Source organism: Rhyacophila brunnea, unplaced genomic scaffold, assembly GCF_057557595.1.
Source record: "Rhyacophila brunnea isolate RB1 unplaced genomic scaffold, BYU_Rbru_1.0 scaffold_7, whole genome shotgun sequence".
NCBI lineage: Eukaryota > Metazoa > Arthropoda > Insecta > Trichoptera > Rhyacophilidae > Rhyacophila > Rhyacophila brunnea.
This window is the reverse complement of record NW_028233339.1, coordinates 22,943,710-22,959,824: the sequence shown is the minus strand read 5'-3', so window position 1 is coordinate 22,959,824 and position 16,115 is coordinate 22,943,710. Positions and strand designations below refer to the sequence as shown.

At 31.8% G+C, this 16,115-nt stretch overlaps 1 protein-coding gene across 2 annotated transcripts in view; it reads left to right on the top strand.

Moving 5' to 3' along the window:
* Window positions 1–16,115, top strand: part of LOC147064640 (diacylglycerol lipase-beta-like) — a 72,503-nt gene that overhangs the window by 37,838 nt on the left and 18,550 nt on the right. Inside the window, exons 1-2 of one of the 2 annotated variants that reach the window (XM_085957479.1) lie at window positions 1,153–1,199; window positions 12,247–12,342. In XM_085957479.1, coding sequence (XP_085813605.1) covers window positions 12,248–12,342 — 95 coding nt within the window. In that variant the 5' untranslated portion in view covers window positions 1,153–1,199; window position 12,247. Of the gene's footprint in view, window positions 1–1,152; window positions 1,200–12,246; window positions 12,343–16,115 lie in introns of those variants that run through there. The other variant, XM_085957478.1, reaches the window with a different exon arrangement.

Below are 16,115 nucleotides of genomic sequence, written 5' to 3'. Positions count from 1 at the left end.
CCGCTTATGGAATTCGAACGAGCGGAGCTGTTTGCCAGGGTCCGTCCTCACACGGGCCCAATTGGTCATGGAGATCTGGTAGCAACCGAGGCCAACTTTGCGGCATTTGAGAAATTTGCAGCGTCGTATGGGGAGCGGGATAGTCCCGACTCTTCTGTAGACTCATCCATTTCAATTCGTGACACTCAGTATGCGGGTACACAAAGCGCTTAACGTCAGCGGACAGCAGAGCCAGTCCAAAAACAAACATTTTCTTTCTTAACTTTCTTCTTTCAGCACTACGGTGCATGGTTGCAGCATCAGTCCCGTGCGGCTCCGTCTCGGGACGGAATGAGCACTTAAAATCACTTCTTTCAGATACGTTTAAAGCGTCATAGAAAGCGGCCGTGCATATCCACGGTTGTGCATATATGACGGGTGGTGGTGGGCACTTTAACGTAGTACTCTCTCAGTAATCCGCCATCCCAAAAACCAGACAAGTGTCCAATTAGTGAAAGCGACGGATTATAGTGCATAAAAAATATGTGGTTCAATATATAGAATGTTACATTCTTAAATCTTGTGTCCTATTCGTTGAATAATACTAAAAAATAGCTTATTAATTTATTTTACCTTTATGATAAAATATTTAGGTGTATTAGTTATTGTTGTTATAAATAACCTCTGCATAGTCTGAGACGATCAAAGACGCAAAAAGTTTAAAAATCGCTGCGTTAAATTTAATGCAACCTCATTTACAGCGCTGTTCTTGAAAATATTAACGTTGCAAAAAAACTGTGGATTATTGAATTCGTACTAAAAAATAACATCGGCTGATGTTAAATAATGAATATTCAGCATATTTGAATTAAAACATTGGCAATAATTTACATGCAAAATAGACCAACTAAGTAATTCGCAATATTAAGTAATTTCAATATTATTTTTGCCCGACATAGCATAAAGTTAACAATCGAGTGAATTTAATTTATTATTTCACACACGTGTCACGAGAATTCACAAATCAACTTAATTAATATTGAATACTGCTGAATCTATATTACGTTACTACATTATCTTCTTATCTGTTGAATTTAAATATTGTGAGAAGCCGTTGAATTATCTAAAGTGACATATTTTATTTAGAATGGACATGCACAAATAAAAAAAATATGATCAGTGTCATCGTAATTAAAAGTGCCGGTGCATGTCGTAGCAAGGTGCGTAGTGTTTTTTTTAAATTGATTTGAAAGATACATAATAATATCAAGTGTTACCTTTTTCATTTATTCTATAATAAATATATTAATAATAAATTAAATTGTTTTATGTGTGACATTCTAATTTGTGTGATTGTCTTATTATTTTTCATGTTTATTTTAAATATATTATTATCTGCGCATCTATTCTGTACACAAAATTGCTATCGGCGGCTATCGAGACTCGAGAGTATTTATCATATTTATGTATTGAGGAGGTTAATTGTTACAATAAATTAACGGTCTAAGCTGTCAAGAAGTGCTATAATTTAACATCATCTCTATTGGATGTGCTTACTTTTAGAGCGAGATAGATAGTTTTGATTGTTTAGTTTAGACGGCTAACTTATTGTAACAATTATAATAACTCAATACATAAATATAATAAACTATATATCCTCGATAGCCGCCGATAGCAGCATTGTATATAGAATAGATTCGCAGATGTAGAAATGTGATATTTAAGGATGATAAATTGAAAAAAAAATACTTAAATATTATAAATTAACCATAATGCAATGTAAATAAGCAAAAAGAAGACTCAAATTACTTCCGCTGAATTCGTTAATTATAGGTATAAACATGGAAGATCGCATTCAAAATTGTCCAAAACTCGATTTTCTTTTTGCTCTCAAAGTTCATATCAGAGGGGAAATGTATAATTATTTAAATTTATGTTACATAAATGTCAGCCGACTACATATTGTGTTTTTTCAACAAGTAATTAAACGAGTCAATATAAATGCGGAATTCAATATCAAAGAATCTGTGTAGATACATTTTGACTTCATAATTATCTCAATTTTACAAAAAAATAATGTTCAGTTCTTCAATAATCTTATGTGTACAGACTGTACATAATATGTAAGAAAACATCTATATCTGCTGACTTATTGCATGTCGCATCTTTTACGTGATGTCGTAAATTTTAGCATATGTTATCGAATTAAGTTTAGTCGAAAATGAAGAATCTGGGAGGTAAGCCTGAAAAATCTGTAGACTTTGTAGGAAAGATTTATATATCATTATGATTTTCGGTCTTTTATAATTCTAGAAGTTAACATTTTACGATCACATAAATAAATTATTACGATATAATAGTATTATTATAAAAAACGTCGTTTTAAATTGTGATTAAAGCCGTATTTTCGTGAATGAGATTTTCATGGTTCTCTTGTTCATTTTTTTTTTTTTTTAGAAAATCGATTCTATCGATCGAGGGGACTTGACGGAATTTAAAATTAAATTCTAATTGCTCCTTGACTTAGTAGGAAATTTGGTTTTTATCTTATTTCATTGTACTAATTTATTATATTATTAGAACTGTAATCGTTGTCAGTATGTATTTATCAAGGGTGAGTACGCATAGTGCCTGAAGATGCCGAAAGGCAAAACACGGGTCTCAAAAAAACTACTCAAATGGAATAGTACAAAAATCAAATCAATTAGAATTTACAATTATTTTGTCAACACGTGCACCGAAAATTTTATTTATAAATTCCTTTGTAGGTACACAAACAAAATATTCAGTAAACTTTCCATTAGAATATGCAATTTACTCGTAATATAAAAAAACAATATTTGTTATATATTTACTATTGTGTATTGTGTAAGTGATTTTGAAGAAGAAACATTCTTTAAAATTCAATAAATGTCAAAATATTCAATGGAGGAATATAGAGAAAATATATTTTTCAATTTAAAATATGATTTTATAATGGCTAAGCACTAATTTCGACGCGGACATGGACAATAATATTAAAATATCAACCCCTATTTTATAATAAGTAAGTACCCATGCATTTATCTTATCATTTTAACTCATTTTTGTCAAAGTGTCTCTTATGCTTTTTTGACTTTAACAACTCGATATTTTGGAAGTTCAATTAACCATTAATTTTGAAGTCAAATTGATTACAGATGTACCTATAATTTAAATAATTCCACACAAGTGTGTAAAAGATGACATGAATTTCACACATATCTACTAATAAAAGTTATTAAATCTTATACTTTGTAGGGTGTTACTACTGAAAGTTGATAAGTCTCGAAATCATGTTATGGAGTAATTGCAATTTGAAAGTTTGACATGTCCTGTAAAATCAGGCGTATTGCTAATTTCTTTGTACTTTATGTGCATGTTTAATAATATTTCGGATGACGTTGATTTTTTCTCTAGCATGCTTATTTATATATAGACATAATTTAATCCCTTGTTAACACTAAATATCTAAATTAGCGACTTAATGATTTTTGGCAGCAACCCCACACTTTACCGTAGCAGATATACTTACAGAAATCTGTTCGATATAATAATGTAACATGTAAACATTGATAAATTCGATAATGTACTTATACATATTATGTTTCTATCCTATCTTATTGTGTATACTATTCATTAATATCTAATAATAGACAAATCCAATAGTCATAACTTCCTAATGAGTAATTTTATTAAATCAACACGTTTAGGTAATATCTTATCCCTTATCATGTACGGATAGACGACGTATTTTGGATTATTTTTCTCTATTGTTACAATCGTGAAACTGGTTTCTAATTATCTAATATTTATCTAGTTTCACGTACATAGATTTTAAATCAATTTGTCAGCTACTGATATCACACAATTATTGTACATAATATAATTAAATAACACTAGTTATTATTAATAATATCATATTATTTTTTATTTCCATTTGTGCAACAAAATTATTAATTCATTCAAATTGATCTGTCTATAGTAGCACAATAGATACTAATATAACATTTATTATGATATTGCCACTTAAATTATGAATGAGCCAAGACAATAATATTATGTATTCATATGTCATATTGTGTAGTAGTTGGGATATATCATAATATTTTAACAGTTGAGTTTTACTTGTGATATACCAATAAACTTATACCCATAATATAGTTGAATATACTTTTTACACGTGACAGTATGACAGGTTTACCGAACATTAAACATTTAAAAAATGACAGAATTTTTTATCACTACGTCTCACTTATTGAACTTTTGTTGCGGGTGCCATTCAATTCTTTTTGTATTGGTATTTTCATTGTACTATCACTATGCATGATTGATCGTACAGTTTATGTTGGTTTGGTGTAAATTGGACAATGGTATTTTACGGAGATATAATCAGTGGCGGTTCGTGGATATTATATCTGGGGGTGCTGCGGTTGATTAAAAATAAAAATAAATGTTTATTTAGATTATATTTCACTATTAAAATCATAATTATTAAAATTGAATATTATAAATGTTTTTATTTCATTATTAAATTGATTCTTCTGTCTTTTTTCCTTGAAATAAGGTCTATCACCTTTTAGTTGCTCTCTACATTTGTCGCGACTCGCGCCGCTGTATCCGACAACGTTCGCAACACGAAAATACTGCATAAGCGGCAGTACCAGACTAAACTCTGACCGGCGAGTCCCGCTCCCCGCGCCCCTCCTTCGTCTATTCGAGCATTTTCTATCGAAAATGATACTGCATGAAATCACGCGACGCATCACTTTCATTGCGGTTACGATAATTATTATTGGATGTATCGGTGAGCGGGCAAGCTAAGCACGCTTAAATAATATTGATATTTTCATATAATATACATAAATTTATGTATATTATAATATTACACTTTTCTCAATTTGCTTGGGGGTGCTGCAGTTCTGCAGTGCATATGGATGAGCCGCCACTGGATATAATAATGTACGAATGTTTATTCGAAATCGATTGGGTATTTCGTAATTGGGTACCAATCTTTGAGTTTTCTTGATGTTATCGATTTTTCGGTTACTCAGCTGGCGTAATTGTTATGGCTAAATATTCTGACCTGAGGCCCGTATCAGGATGTGGGAGGCATGAATATAATCCGTCGTCAATAATAGATATGCAAATTATATTATTATATTAGTTTCAATTCTTATGGAAGCATTTTTGGTTAAGTGGAAAGTGATTTCTTTATACTGGAATATAATAATGATTTATAGATATTTGATCCCAAAATCTGAAAAATGCTATATTATTCGTACTGTCAATCTTGTTTTTAGCCCGATGTACTTACATTTTCATTTTTGAGTACATATATGAAATTCCCAGCATGAATTCCTTTAAAGGAATTGAACCTACAGTCTCGTGAATTCATGTTATAGCGTAGCGATGAAATACCATATGAAAATATGAAATAACTTTATACCATAGAGTTTCCCGTTATTAAATTATACCACTGCTTTTATGTAGGTAGATACATATACTATATATAGATATTTATCTATACAACGAAAGTTTATATCGTAAAATGCAATCAAAATCAAAATGTAATTATGTTGATTGCAATCTGCATCGTACTTACCTATCTACAATCTTTAACGTAGGTATGTGTAATGAATGATATATATATATCATTCTTTTTATCTTATACAAGATCATACTGAGCAGGGTTGGCGAACTTTTTACGTGGGCGAGCCAAAATTTCCCAAATATTATTTTTCCGAGCCGAGCTCCTATGGCGAACAGTTTTTCATGGGAAAAGGGAGGTAAAAGTGTTTTTATGATTGAAGTTTTGAAAATTATTGGTTCAGTTCTTGAGATTCTGTCTTTCATCGTGTTTCTAGCCGAAAGCATATATTTTTTATTCATTTAATATTTTTTTCCTTGTTTTCAAAGAGATCGGGGGAGTATTTTAACCACCAGTTTTCCATTTTTAGCGAATACGTTTGGGGTAAAATAATAAATAGCTTGTTATATTTGAATGACTGCCAATAAATTTATTTGTTGATTGAATATTGTTATTTTTTATTGTCCGATCAATAAAACAAAAAGTCTTTTTACTTGATTTTCTCAAGGAATGATTTATGGTTTGTCTCATAATACCGCTTTACTGACGTTCTGCATATAGCTCTCCCAAAATACAAAATATATAATGCTTTTATTGCCTTCGTTAATCACGCCATACTCCTCAGTCCAACATCTTTGAAAGGCTCTACTGCTTGATTTTTACAACGTTAATATTAGCTCGTATTCTTATTTGTCCGGTAGTTGTTTGTCCAGTACAAATCTTGCAATCGATTTTTAACTAACTTCCCGACTAGTTAGACATTTGAAACCTTTAGAATATATCAGAACACGATGCCAATGCATTCTTTTAATACTTTTATCCATCTTTAAGCAGAATCCAATTCATTTTCAGTTAATTCTGTTTTGTGTGGAAAGTTATTTCAGAAAAATCCGTAAAAAGTAAAAGACTATTATTGGTTGCTAAGGGAGTGGTTCTAGCAAAAAATTATTAATATATACGTGCGTTACTATGGAAATCCAAATGAAATGTCAAAATGACATTTCAGTATTCTATATTTGTTTGTTTGGGATCAAGTACCATTTTGAGCGTATTGAGCATAATAATTCAACAGAAAATTTAAAAACGTTGTATATAAATTTAATATATTTTTTATTATTATTTCTACTGTCTTTGTTAAATAGGATTTATTAAATTAAATAGAATACACGCACTTGTATTCACTGACACTCGCTAAGGCGAACATTCGCTGGATCTAATAACTAATTATTGTAACCTCTAAGTGTCGCCAGGAAATGCTATACATAAAAATTTGAATTTGTAAATCGTTCACGTGCCAGCTGAATTTTCATACCTGCCACCTCTGACACGCGTGCCATAGAGCAGTACTTCTCAAACTGAGGGGCACGGCCCCCTAGAGGGGACTGGACCTCCTGCCAGGGAGCCGTGAAATATTTCTGTATTTGAAGAAAAAAACATAAAACGTGTTAATATCTAGCATTAAACAGAGTACCTTATTTGCAATACAACTCGATGAATCCACTGATATTAGAAACTACGCACAGTTAATGGTTTTTGTAAGATATCGGTATGATTCCCAAATTCATGATGATTTGCTTTTCTGTAGGGAACTTTGGTGACACAAAAAGAATAGATCTAGAAAATCATGATAAAAATGTACGTATAATAATAATTGATGGTAAATAAATTACTGTTGGTTACTGAAGACTAAAATTTTTGGGGATATTTTTTTCTGATTTCGGGGACCGTGGTATAAAAAAATTTGAGAAGCACTGCCATAGAGTATAGGAGTGTTGTATAATATTATCTACGGGTAAGTAGTCCTATAGATAAAATTATTTCTGGCGATATTTTCATGGTCATTGATTAGGGTACTTATTGTATTCTTCGTCTACGGTTTCAAATCTCGGGATTGACAACACAAAAATTCCTGATTTTTTTTCATAAATAACACTCTCAATAAAAGAAATGTGAGTTTTTTTTAATAATCGACAAAATAAAATCTATTTAATTCTATGAAAATACTATTTTTCTCTATAATATTTATCCAAATTGTGACTGTGGAAAAAATATACAGCTGATCTATAAAAACTGCTTTCAACATAAATACTAATAAAAATTTTCTAGTTGGAGTTTTTATATTTTTCTTTGTTATACCATGAATTGACAGTTGAAACAATGGCGGTTTTACACGAGTCAGTCATTTCATTAGATAGTACCGTAATCTTAAAAGTAGTTTAAAGATCGATAAAAGTAATCCTGAAAATTGTTGTAAAGAGTATAGCTGTATTTTGTACTAATATTCTGTCTTTATTTAATCCCAGATCACAAATCTCATAATCCTGAAATTGGAAATTAGCTTAGGAATTATCATACCCTCCAGATGTTTAAAATGGCACATTACAATATAATTAACGGCATGAGTTTGAAACCAGATGTTAACGTAGTAAACAATAATTAGAAAATCGTAATTGACTTCTTGTGTACCTAGTCATGTATTTAAGGATTGTGGCCACCGATGATCTGAATTGTTTACTTCATTATCCTCGGCTTTTCTATTCTTTAGTTTGCACTGCTGTTTGAAAGAGGAAAGCCTGTGGCGTTTTTATTTTTGTTACTTCATTTATTGAGTCCATGTTGGAGACTGGTGACTATACATTTGATTAACGCTGTGAACAAAATGCCCTTACCACTCTATCCTTCGCGTGACAAAATATACGAACAGTGTATTATATCCACTTAATAAGTATACAACCATAATGTCATGTTTTATATCACTGAAACGTTCGCAGGCATGATAATTATATTGATATATATACAGTACGTAAATAAAACACTATTTTCACGAACTAATACTTATCCCGTTTAAACGTGCATGGATTTATCCACTGCTGACAGTACGTATTGTCGCGGCCATAACAAGAAATTTCACGTGTAAGCATATTGTATTATCATGCAGGTTGCAAAATTGCATGCCTGAATCAAAAAAAATCGGAAGCTTCTGAATTTCACGCGACAGTTGGGGTTTGTTATGTATCTGCGCCTGCGCAGTGGAACGATAGTGGCGAACCTGCCAGTAAAAAAACGAACTACACCGCGCAGACTCATTTTGAGGTTAACCGATGTTCACGACCTGTCAAATAGTACTATAAAATGACAACATCGCGTCTCGCTTACTCTTGAAGAATGAGATTGGCAAGACATTTAGCACTTTTACGTGTAAACAGTTATTATCACGATATTTTAAAATATACACTATTGCTGCAAGTAAATCCATGCACGTGTACCGGCACTATAAGCCTCCAAGCATGAATGGGCTCCTGTAAAGCTTATATTTAATTACGAAACTTTTTGAAAAAGAAAAGTTGTAACAAATTCGTTCAATTCATTGGTTTCTTAGTCAAATATTTTAGAACAAAGATGCATTAAAAAAATTGTATGAAGTTTTACCATGCCCGCATCTTTGATCCCAGAGACTGACGTTCTTTTACATATTCTGTCATTAGTTCTATAATCTGATGTAAATATCGGTCGTTTACGTTTTCTATTAAAAAGAGAATTTAATTGAACAATTGTCTTAAACTGTCCATAGTCCCGATTCAAATATATAATAAAAAAACAATTTGTCAGATGTTGGATTCAAATCCGGGACCCACGGGTTCAGATGCATATTATATTGAGATGGTCGTCCATCATGGGCCATTATTTGGATAGTAGTCAGTAGTCACTATCCGGATTTCAACTTAAAGGTTCATGAATGGAGATAAGACTTGCAATCCTCCGTGACTTGAAAGTGGAATAATGATGAGTATCTAAAGATAATTTTAGACATGATTAATGATGACATACATATAAGGTAACAAGACAACGCATCTCGTATTTTCTTGTTGTACCAGTGACTGACGCGTGACGTAGTACCTATCTCACGTATCTGCTAAATCAATCAGATCCTTTTATCAATGCAAACTAACCTTTAGACTTACATACTGAAAAGTGTCATGTCAAACATTAAAAAATCCAATCTCTTAAAATGATCTTCCAGACGAAATTGTAACCATCTTTCAACAGATCTAGAAAAATTAAATAATCAAAACACTACAAAATGTCAGTGATTTCCAAATAATTAATGGACACAGGTCATAAATTTGATATTTGTGCTCAAGATTACAAGCCAGAATTAAGCAGCAAAGATGTGTTTAGTATTTAGTAAAAGGGGTTATTAAAAATCACACCTGACAAAATTAATAAAAAAGATGGGCATTATTTAAAAATGAAAAAAAATATCGGCAAAATCCAACATAAAATCTGGTGGGTATCTCTGGTAGTGATGACTAACACAGTACAGTGTATAGTATCATCCCCTTTTTATTCTGAGCAACGTATGCTCTCAGCTAAATATACCCTTTTTCGACACAGCGACGTTCACATTCATACATCTAACAGTACACTTCAATACATTATCTTTAGAGAATAGTCTCTGCAACGAGTCCAAAACGTTGAGAAAAGAAGGAGAAACACGTTGTAACCACTCAAAAATATATTACGAAATTTCCTCTAATTGCATTTCTAGAACTTGTGTGAATTATCACATATAGTCTGTTCACTCCCTGCTGTATATTATACACAATTCTCATTTAATTAATAAAAACTAATATCACAGTAGCCCTAGTTAATTGATTTCGACGAAAATAGTTATTATTGAGGGTTTCCTAAGCTTTTTCAGGGTGTTCAAAGGAGGGGATGAAAACAGTATTATGTATTAGATACAAACTTCTTTGATTGAAATATAGAAATATTGAAAAGATTTTACCCGATTTAAAAGTCCATATAAAATCTATTCACGTTATCAAACTAGGCATGGTGGTCAACTAACATTACATAATTACATTAAAAACAATTGATTTTTTAACATAATTGGTATGCACAATAAAATTCATATTTTTCATGAATATCTTTCTTTATTCAAATCCAAATAATCAAACGTAAGTATAGTATACATACACTTCATTATTCGATAATAATAATTATGTATAATTAGTTGTCGGCATTTAAAATAATTCCTTTTAAACGTAATACTATTTATAATCGTATTTTTCTGTGTGTGCAATGATGAAAATTAATTGGTCAGTAAAACCAGGTTTTAGAAAAAAAAATCGCGATTGTTTATATTTCTGTACGAAATTTACTAATTCAGAAGCTTTGATTAGATTTTTTCTTTTTTGGTTTTTCAAGTATAATGGTTAATTTGGAAAATTCAACTGGTTTTTCAGCTTGTCTTTCGCACACAGATTTTTGCTGTCGTAAGAATGTATATTCTTAGATAATGGGATCGTAATAAATAATACAGATATTGTAATGTCTGATGATTTGGCAATACCAAGAGTACTTACCTGTATTATATTTTCGTCGTAACAAGTTTCCTATTGGCTATTGATATATCATAATAATTATGTAGGAATGACTACGTCAAATAGAGTTTACGTGACTTATTTACGTCTAAATATAAATACGACGACATAGAAAATTATAATTTGGATAATTTGTTTTGGAGTTTAAATTAATACATCCATGATATTGACCACATATACCTAGTACCTACCATAATTGGATACAATAACGTCCGTAAATAATATATGTACCTACCCGATTATAAAAACATTTTATAATAACCACAAAATTTTGAAACACATCAGAAAAATCAAAGAACAAAAGGTGGACAAAGTGGAACTAGAACCTCACATCTTTTTACTATTTGGGTGATTACCTTTGCTTTCTAAGATTTTTTTTCTAATAAGTATGTACCCTTTCTGACGTGTTTCAAAATTTTAATTGTTTTCAATAATAAGAATCTATCATTGTTGAATCTTATGTCAATTCAGTATTTAATAAAAAAAATACAAGTGATTTAAATATAATTAAAACAAAAAAAAAATGTTACTAGGGTAGAGAGGGCTTAAAGTAGTACGCTCCTCACTACTCCGTGTGTAATTTGTTATTGGCACTATTTTATTACATTGTTATAGACACACAGTCATTACATTGGGCAGTATACATTATTTATTTTACAACAATGCGTCGGCCATTAAATTTATATGCGCAATATAGAAGTATTTTATTTATTTTATTAGATACCCTTCCCCCTTTTCCATCAGTAATACCAGGCTAATTTTTATTAAGTTTTGCACTTGTGCTATAAGATTTATTTAACAGATTTGCAATAGACTATATGACGATCAGGCACATATATGCTAAGAGCGTTTTAGTGTCTATGATCAAATCTATGCCATTCCGACATTTACACATACATATTGTATGACAGCTATGACATCGTATTTACACTCTGTGACTCCCTGTGACACAGGACGCCAACATAAGAAACGGGTTTTTCGACATATATATGACCGATCGTCATAGAGTGTATTTGAAGCATTAGACGATTTATATATATCTACTTATACAACGAACAATTAGATTATCAATCACATAAAGTCACTAGATAATGTACTGACCAATACGATCTGATTAGGTTTTTAAATCGCACCATACTTATTTGTATTTATTTATTTAATATGGAGATATGATTGTGTAGATCCTAAATGCATTTATTCCTCATTTATTTTATTGACTTTCTTTTTGCTTAAGCTTGTTATCAGTAATGAAATTCTTATTTTCTTTTCCAGGATGCCCGCACTTCGTCTGCTGGGGAGAAAATGGCTTGCAGCGTCCGATGATCTGGTCTTTCCGAGTATCTTCGAATTACTATTCCGATTCATATGGTAAATATAATAAACACAACAATATCTAAATTAGGGCATGATTTGAGTTACCCCATCTCCACCCGCCATGTATATGCAGCCGCGATTTGTGCACGGCCGCCTTCCATGACGCTGTAAAAGTGTCAAAATGAAAATATTTTAGTGTCACACTTCCTTGTCCCGAAACGAAGCTGCACGGGACTAAATGTAGCAACTATGCACTTTGGCGCTTAAAGAAATAGTTTTAGAAAATAAAAAAGAATCTTGACTTGCTCTGCCGTCATTTATCTTTAATGGGTGTCGGACGAAATCCCGAAGGCCAAAATCCCGAATGCTGAAATCCCGAATGGCCGAAATTCCGAATGACCGAAATCCCGAAAGCCGAAATCCCGAATACTGAAATCCTGAATGCTGAAATCCCGAATGGCCGGAATCCCGAAGCCCGAAATCCCGAAAAATAAAAAAATACAAACATCAATAATTGCGCAATTTTTCAAAGAGAGACAAAACCCATTTTTTGTGGAAACATGAAAAAATAAAAATACAAACATTAATTGCGCAATTTTTTAAAGAGAAACAAAATCCAATTGTTCTACAAAATTGTCTCTTCTGCAAAAATTGCGTAATCTGCAAAAACCCATTTTTTACAAAAAATGAGGTCTGTCTCTTTTGCAAAATTGCGTAATTCGAGATTGCGCAATTATTGATGTTGATGTTTTTATTTTTCGTTTTTTTATATTTCCAGAAAAAATGGGCTTTTGTCTCTCTTGCAAAAATTGCGCAATTCGCGATTGCGCAATTATTGGTGTTTGTAATTTTTTATTTTTCGGGATTTCGGCCTTCGGGATTCCGGCCATTCGGGATTTCAGCGTTCGGGATTTCGGTATTCGGGATTTCGGCTTTCGGGATTTCGGCCATTCGGGATTTCAGCATTCGGGATTTCGGCCTTCGGGATTCCGGCCTCCGGGATTTCGACCCAAACCCATCTTTAATGACATGCAGTGTCATCTGTACCCGTGTACTGCAACTCTGCCGTAACAGAGGAGTAAGGAGTTGACGGAAATGAATCTAAGGAGGGATCGGAATTGTTCCGTCCTCCATATGATTAGGGCAGTAGTTTGAGTTAGTATGTAGAAACACTTTCGTTTCACGGTACCCTTAAACTCAAATCACATTGTCAAACTCTCAAGTCGATAGTCTCCCCAATCGCCTTCACGATCGTCTACATCGATTGCTCTCGATTGTAAAGTTTGGTTATTACCTGAAGTCGTGACCAAAATAGACGATCGGTGACAGTTGGGTTGACGGGTTACATGCAAATTTACGTACTATATTTCGCCGTAACACAGTTAAATGTGACCTTACCGGAAAGAGATGGCCGTATAATGTACTTACGAGATTTCAGATTTCATTAGATTCAATAAGAACATAAATTTTCTATTGATTGGTATCACATATCTGATAATAATGACAGCGTTATTGATAGTAGGATTTTATTTATTTTTTTATTCAGAAATGAATTTGATCTCAATACTATACGACCAACTGCGTATGTACAAATTTCCGGACACTGGTTTAACAATAGAGGCATTAAATAAAAAGAGGGGCAAGGAATTGGCTTTCTCATACAACTGAATGAAGCAGGCCAACGATAGCCGACAACTTACGAGAAATAACGACGCGATAAAAAAAAATGCAGGGCATCACGGAGGATTTACTTCGGTCATTATGACGTACCCATAGAATTAATAATGTTAACGTTAATTTTGCCGCAAATTGATTACCAGCCTGTCTCACCATACTTTTTTATAATATAATCTGCCTGCTTCACCATACTTTCATATAACCTGCCGCCCCTAGGGTTTGACGATTTCTATGTTCTCGGTAATCGTGGACTTATCTGTCACCGATAGTCGACTGAGTCGTTAACGACAAATCGGAAAACATTGTACCTCCGATTCAGATGGCTGTCAAGCGTTAGGTGTCGGATATAAGTAAAATTTTGATAGAAGTACTTTTAAGAATGATATTTGCCAGCGGTGATTTTAATTTATGAGCTGTGTCGCCATCCAACACAAATGTAACACGATTTTCCAACTACGCTAGGATATTATTAGTAACAACGATTCGTTATTAGTTCAAAACCGAAATATTTTTCGCGATTTCTGTAATCTTGATAAAATGATCATGGTGTAATAATTTTGATTGTGTATACTCTTTTCATCACGACTCATGAGTACTTTACTATTTCGTTTGTTTTATTTATGTATTATAATAATAATATGTGGTAATTGTCTGTATTTTAAGCCACATGTGAATACATTTTTGCAACATAATAATATTTACCATCTACGAAAATACTTTTGTAATAATTACCACATAAACGTGGGAAAGGTTATTATACGAATGATAATATTATTTATTTAAGATAATTTGTAAGATTATTAAGAAAAATATATCGTGCTGTTGAATATTTAAAAAACAAAACTATGTTGAGTCATTACCAACTATCAATGTTACCAACAGACAAATTTTATAATTATTAGCTATATACAACAATTAAGAATTATTTAAATATTTTATTGTGTTATCTTTGAATACGTATACAATAATTATGTTGTTCTGTAACAATTTATCAAAGAAAGTATCATAAAGTTTCAGCGTTTTTCTTTCATACAGTCTTATTTCAATAGTGCATATATATAGTGCATTGACTTTACTCCAAAACGGTTTCATGACAAAACAGAACAGTGACAAAACAGAACAATGATACATATAATATCTATGACCTTTCAGGAAAAATATAAATTTAATATTGAAATTGCCATAATAAATCAAATTATATACCTGATTTCTGCATTCCTAATCGCTAGAAACCGTCAAATAAACGGGACTTAACTCGGTGTTGCCGGCAAGCTTTGGATATCTCATCTTAATCAATATAATATGTTCAAAATGATTGGGTGACTAGGTACAACGAAATAATGACCTAACCTAACCAAACCTAAATAGATTCCACAAAAATTAATGTTTAATTTTTCCCCTGGCTGTTCTGTTTTGTTACTGTTCTGTTTTGTCATTTTCAGTTTTGTCATGTTCTGTTTTGTCATGCTCTGTTTTGTCACTGTTCTGTTTTGTCCGGTTACCGACCTAACACATTTAAAGCATTGTCACCGAATGGAAATAGTCATATATATTAGTTAGCATATTTGTATAGATAGATACCAATTTATTGTTATTTATGGTTTTATCACTGTCTGAATGACTTGTAGAAGAATATTTCCCATAATATTATCATTAATGTTGTGTTTTCAAATTTTAAGAACGCACGAATAAATGGGAAAATAAATATTCTTCTACAAGTCAATACAAATATGCTAACTAATATATATGACTATTTCCATTCGGTGACAATGCTTTAAATGTGTTAGGTCATGGCCATCTCTAGTATACAGGCAATGTGAATAGACTTGCACTAAAACTCAGTGGACATATTTATTTCACGAAGTTACCTATTATTTGCCAATATTTTCGTCATATTCATGAAACATTTTTTTTAATTGCAATTTATTTTGGATTGGATCTTAAAACTCAAATAAAATACAACTTTAAGTGGGATATAGAAACTTTTGAAACTGTCGACTATTAATTATTTATTCATTTTAATAAAAACGAAAATTTAATAATACTGATTCCACTTTTATTAAATAACTGGATCGGTTTCGTCCGCCTCAGAGGGACTTTTTCAAACTAAGATAATATAAAATAATATATAAATGTTTGTTGACGACGAA